The sequence below is a fragment of the Myotis daubentonii genome, chromosome 10 (genome assembly GCF_963259705.1).
Source record: "Myotis daubentonii chromosome 10, mMyoDau2.1, whole genome shotgun sequence".
NCBI classification, from domain to species: Eukaryota; Metazoa; Chordata; class Mammalia; order Chiroptera; family Vespertilionidae; genus Myotis; species Myotis daubentonii.
In genome coordinates, this window is record NC_081849.1 from 75,224,935 (window position 1) to 75,231,636 (window position 6,702).

Sequence of the window (6,702 nt, forward strand, 5' to 3'; positions counted from 1 at the left end):
TTCTTCATGAGCTGCTACAGATATGACCAGTTCTGGGGCTCCCTGTGCCCCATAAGAGCTGGGAAGGCTCAGTAAGAGGGTCCATGATCTGGAAAGAAAATATTTTGTGAAAAACGTGTCAGTCTTAGGGTTGGTCAGGGATGGTTCTCATAGCCACTCAACTGTTCCCCATGAACTACCATGTCATGGAAACATTGCTTCAGAAATATGAAGACTCACCTGCTATGTTCAGCCCCTCCCTAAACCAACCCATCTTTCTGTGAAGTGCTGTTGATTGAGGACTTGGGTATGAAATCTGACCTTTATTTTTCTGTTACAGAACAACATAGAAATCAGACACTGAAACACCTCATCGACATTATTTAAGATACCATATGCAGAAGCATGGAAGTACTTTTTTGCTTTTATAAATCAATTGAGGTGTCAGCACACAGATTATGACTCAGGACACCCAAATTTCATTTATAATCTGGGTGCCTCCAAGAAGGGACTGGACTGCAGTTGCTGGCTGATATGGGAGACAGAGCAATTTGTAGAACTCAGCTTCTCATTTTTGGAACTTGGAGCTGCTTCCTGAACATAATTATCCCATATGCAAGAGTATTTTCAAAGCTATATTATGTTTAATGTGTAACAATAAGTTTTAAAATTAATGTGGTATTTAATAACCATTGAGGAATTGTTATTTGTAAGGCATTTTTCTAAATGTTTACTTACTTATTCAATCCTTTCAGCAACAGTGCTGTGAGGTAACTCTTATGATGATCTCCATTTGGCATCAGTGGCAAAGAGAAGTGACTAATTCAATGACCCAGATCTGGGAGACAGGAGAAGTCAGATAAGTAACAGTTGCTCATTAAAGAAAGTCTGAGTAAAATTATATTTAAAAAATGACAGTAAAGGCACCCATTTTATACTTTGTATTTCTCTACTTATTTATGAACTAGAGGCCCAATGCGTGAAATTTGTGCACAGGGTGGGTGGGGTAGGTGGCCCTCAGCCTAGCCTGCACCCTCTTGCAATCTGGGACCTCTCAGGGGATGCCCGACTGCTGGGATCAGGCCTAAACCAGCAGTCGGACATCCCTCTCGCAATTCGGGACTGCTGGCTCCTAACCACTTGCCCGATTTTCTGCCTAATCACTCCTAACCACTCTGCATGCCTGCCTCACCGCCCCTAATCACTCTCCTGCCTGCCTGGTCACCCCTAACCGCCTCTGCCTGTCTGCCTGATGCCCCTAACCACTCGCCTGCCTGCCTGATCGCCTCTAACTGCTTCCATTATAACATTACATGAGGGTAATGCACCAAACACTCAAATATTAGGACCTGGCCAATCATAAGCCTTCAACGATATCATGAAGTCTTGTTAATATTGTTATCATACAAGTGATAATTACTTTGTTAAATATTTTTACTGTAAAACCATATTAGCTCATTTAAAAAAAGATGTAAAGTTAATCAAAGTACATAGAAAAAATAAAGCCATCTAGTCCTTCAGAAATAATCATTCTTACAACAATATTGGAGGATTCACTTCCCCCTTTTATTATAATTCTGTCAATACAAATAATTTTATTGTTAAGAGGTTATTGTACACTCATTAATTTTTCTTTATGTTATATTGTAAATATTTTTGAATTTTAGTAATCAATCCATAAAGCATTGTTTTCAAAGGCTGTATAATATTCTGTTCTTGAGTGCAATGTGTTTCTGGTGTCTCTATCCCTGTTATTCACCACTTAGTGTGACATATAAAAAGCTGCTGGAGAGTTTTCTTCTCAGCTCTGAGCACAGGAGTGCCTCACTGTCAGCACCTCACCACTGCGCTCGGAGGCCCGTTGGGGACTACATGACACAGCCATGTGAGGAAGGTAGCAGCGGTGTGTTGACAAGCTTGTCTGTACTTTGCTGCTGAAAGGGCTCATGTTCTCAGATTCCTTGTGTTTCTCTCAGGTCTTTCCCTTTCCCTTTTCTCCTATTAAAAGTTTAGATAAGCAGTAAGGCCTTATGTCGGTTTAAGAAATCTATTGCGGTGCACACTGGGAGAACATGGTGGTCAGGAATCCCAGGGACAGGATGGACTCACAAAAGGCTGCGTGCATCAGAGGTGGAGGAGCAAGGCCGAGAGGCTGATTCCATGTCAGCCTTTCCTGTCAATCTCCGTCTTTTGTCCAATGGCCTCCCTTCATCAAGAAGTAGAACCAGGGTCCTTAGAAGAGGAGGTGGTGTGGATGCATATGTTGCCATGATCTTAGAAATTATCAAATGGATAAGGGAGTGTGTCTGCCACAGGGGCAAGGTGACGTCCATATTCCATCTGTGGGGGCCCAGGATGTACTGGATAAGAAGAATGCATGGATTAAAGGGTAGTCATTTGTTTCACAATGATTTCAGAGGTGCATTATGAAAGGACAAAATTTTTATTTTATATTTTAAAAAACAAACTGATAACTTATTGACATTTTATGTGTTCTGTGAAGACGCCAGATCACTCCAATCCTGGTCACATGATTCAGTGCAAAGTATAGATTGTGTTGTTTCACCAAGGTCAGTTTTGTCTTCTCCATGGGTGTAGGAGCAATGCCCAGCACTTCTTTTATCCTCTTATGATCTAGAGATCAGACTCTGGAGCGAGATTACGTGAGTCCAATCCTACTTTGAGAATTTGTTGACACAGTTTTAAAGCTTTCCATGTATTATAAAAGGTTGAAAATAAAGGACTTCATCATTTACTTTTAACTATTTCCCCCCACACATTTATACCTAGTAACATGTTTGCTTGGATCCTTATACATTTTTAAAAATATTTTAAAATTTAAAATAAAATGTGTTAACTATTTTTATATTAAATTTTATTAATACAGTTTTATATTCTTTTGTAGTTAACTTTATATTTTAAAAATATATCAGGTCCTTAAAAATTATATGTGAATATTATTATAAATGACCTATGGCCAGTGGTTGAGCGTTGACCTATGAACCAGGAGGTCATGTTTGATTCCTGGTCAGGACATATGCCTGGGTTGCGGGCTCAATCCCCAGTAGGGGGCGTGTAGGTGGCAGTAAATTGGTGATTCTCATCATTGATGTTTCTAGCTCTCTCTCTCCCTTCCTCTCTTTGAAATCAATAAACACATACTTTTAAAAAAATGACCTATTAAAATATGCACCCTCTTGACTACTTACTTACCCTTTCTGGCTCTGGCTGAATTATTTAATCGCTCTGTGTCTCAGTTTCTTCATCTACAACTGCCTAAATGAATATTGTTCATAGGCTAAGAACTTTTCATTAACAAACTGAAAGTGAGAATGAACACAAAATATAGACAATGCTGTTTGGCACATAATAAGGCCTTTTTGATGTTTCTTAAGTTGTATTTTTCTTTTACTGAGAAAATTAACTTCTTAAATAACATTTTAATTATAAAAATTCTCCTAGTCTCTTTTTTGAAAGAATATAAAATTAAGAAAAGTATAAAGAATTAACCAAACCATCCACTCTAACAGCAAAAAAGCACACTCTCTCTTAATATACAAATATTTCCTTTTATTTTTTCTTCCAACAATTAAACATTTATGTATTTGAGATTTAATGTATTCTCATTAGTACTTTATGTGTTTTTTGATATTTGAATGTATTTAATAAATATTCAAGAATGCTATTTTAATGGCTTCATAATATTCTATCATTTGAATGCAACATAAATTACTTGCTTCATTCTCTTTGTTCACCATTGAATTTGTCATTAATTTTTTTAAGGATAATATTGAAAAGCTGATATAACTTTTATTTCCTGATATATGTCCCTCTGAAGATTCTGGATTGTGAAGGTACACTGCTCTTCTGTACATAAATTATGAAAATACATGCAAAAGATGAGCAAGGATATTTTGAGAGGATCTACACTGTCATGTATTCCTTTTGGAAAGGGCTCATGTTCTCACATTTGGTGTGCTCCACTGAAGTTCTGGCCTCTATTTTGCTTGTATAAAAATGTGGAGGATTAGGAAGCTTCTGTTTAGGCTCAATAAGACAATGTTTTAGAGAGCCATGATCATAAGTACTGTTGTCTCCATCTGAATCAAAGAAATAATTGCCCACCAGAAGTGAGAGAAGGGCTGAGGGATCATATGTCTAATCCCATTTCTGTGTCCGCCAGGCCTGAAAGGGTTACTCTTTTTTCTCTTTCAGTTCATCTCCAAATTAAAAAAATAGACTGCAAATCATTGAAATAGGGACTAGGGAGAATAAATATGTTGGTTTTATTTGGGTAAATTTTAATTAAAGTAACAGTGTATATAGGGAACTTGCAAGGAGATACCAATTTTTTTATAAGAAGCCCACTACAGACATCACTTTTAGAAAAATAAAGTAAGGCCTAGCCCGGCCTGTGTGGTTCAGTGGTTGAGCATCCACCCATGAAACAGGAGGTCCCAGTTAGATGGTCAGGGCATTTGCCAGGGCTGTGGGTTTGCCAGTGTGCGGTGTGCAGGAGGCAGGCAGTCAATGATTCTATCACATCACTGATGTTGCTATCTCTCTCTCCCTCTCTTTCCTCTCTGAAGCCAATAAAAATATATTTTTTTTAAAAAAAAAAAAGGAAGAAAGAAAGGCCCAGCCTGGATGGTGTGGCTCAGTGGTTGAGCATTGACCCATGAACCAAGGCTCTATCCCCAATAGGAGGCATGTAGGAGGCAGCTGATCCATGTTTCTATCTCCTATCCTTCTCCCTTCCTCTCTCTTAAAAAAAAGTGTATAATGAAAACATTTTTTATATTGAAAAGTCAATTGATAATCTATTGGCATTTAATTTATTCTGTAAAGACACCTAATCACTCAAATCCTGGGCACATACTTCAGTGCACAATAATAATTTGTATCAGTCAAGGTTCCATTATGATTAGTCTGTCTCCCCTAAGGGGATGGGAGTAATATGTTCTTTCTTTTACTGTCTTGTAATTAAGAACAGTTCTAGAGTAATAGTCAAGAGGTGCCGGATTATCTGGGTCCCTACTCTATTCTGCCAACAAGCTACATACCACTGCCTGTGCCCTGGACAAGTGACTGAATCACTTAGTACTTCACCTACCTCATGAGTCAAATATGCTTGATAACAGATTTACAGATCCTGAGAGTTAAAGGAGCGAATATGTTAAAGGAATTGAGAAAATTAATTGGCAATTCACACACATTCTCTCCCTTCCCCCCAACACACACTGTTAGTTCTGATTCTGGCAGGTTCTCTCCCTTCTTTCACAGGCAAAATCCAGGGTTACCCGATTGAGTGGGCTCATGTAAGGGCCCCCGTGAATTGGGAACTCTGCTCTGATGACATCATGCTGACAGAAACCTTTTCCCCACACCTCCCAGAAAAATTTACTGGAGATAGCCTAGTGTTGACTTAAATAATTGCAATCTTTAAGCTTCACAGTGTAGTCTCACAGTCCAGTTCAAAAAGCATGGACTTGTTGTCTTGGGCTGATCATTAAGCCGAAATTATCCAAGCTTAAGTTCTTTAGTTGTAAAACGGACCAATATTAGTGATATTGCCAAGGGGCTGTCTTCAGTATAAGCAATAATAATGGCTCCAGCCATCCCTTCCTCACTTTCAGCCTGAAACTGGGTGGTGAGACGAGGGACAATGGTACAGACTGTGTGCCCTCAGTCCCCAGACAAGACTTTAATTAGTTGGGACATAGTGTCAGATGAAGCTTTGGGAGCACAATTCCTGGAATCAGCTGGAAGTTGATGTGCAAGCATAAGCCAACGTGGCTTCCTGGAAGCTGAGGAAGAGCTGCAGACAAGGTGAGGCCGAGGCCAGGAGCCCAGCTGGGGAGGCGGGTGCTGGTTGCAGTTGCCACTGTTGGGAAGGATGTGGGTGGGCACGAATCCAAGGCGGGGATCCTATGTGAGTTGTCTCCACAGTTCTAGGACTGTGAGTCCTACCCACAGAGGACTGTGTGTACCACCCAGCACAGTAGTAAGTACCCGTATCTTCTTTTCCTATGAAATATATGCGGAGGGTTGAAGTGAGAAGTTGAGCATTCTTTCCTGCCTCAACTTTGTTTCTCTTTCCATCTACATGGCTTCGAGCAGGGCCTACTGTGGAGCTCACATAAATCAGATGCTCCAAAGCCTGATTCGGTTTCTGCCGGTACCAGTGAATGATGTCTTTTTCAAAATTGGTGCTTGTTATCTTGCAATCTATGTCAATACTTTCCCCCACTTCTGTGGTAATGGATAGCTGGGACTGCTCCAATGTAGATAACCCAAGGCCAACTGTATGCAAAAGAAGAGAATTTCCAATGAACTTCTGATCACATAAGAAGCATTAAAGAATTTCTTTGCTCACTCATCTAGACTGAAATGGTCAAGGGGTGTGACTCACGAGCCCAGAAGGACAAGAAGGTGAAAGCTTCCAGCAGTGGCATCCTGTGGACAGGCGGTGTCCTCCAAGAGAAGGCAGAAAGTGGAGACCTGGGGGCAGGGCGCCTCAAGCCAGTGGCAAGTGGGTGTGGCCTAGCTGGGGAGAGAAAAGGAAGTGGTGGGTCAGGCAGGACCTTGGGCCTCTCTTGCTGGCTGCTGGTCTGAGGTTACTCTTCTCTGTGGGCCCCCTGGTCTCCAGAAAAGGCTCCTGGTCCCCACAGAGCTCTTCGGCATGAATGCGAAGGGCCATGGAGGCACTTTGGGACGTGCTGG

The 6,702-nt window shown here is 40.6% G+C and overlaps 1 gene segment (V, D, J or C); it reads right to left on the reverse strand.

Annotated features, from left to right (window-relative positions):
- Positions 1 to 5,737: 5,737 nt before the first annotated feature.
- LOC132242553 (probable non-functional T cell receptor gamma variable 10) lies at positions 5,738 to 6,457 on the reverse strand. The segment is given in 2 exon segments: positions 5,738 to 6,282; positions 6,392 to 6,457. Coding segments are annotated over 2 exon segments (588 nt in total).
- Between the last annotated feature and the right edge of the window lie 245 nt (positions 6,458 to 6,702).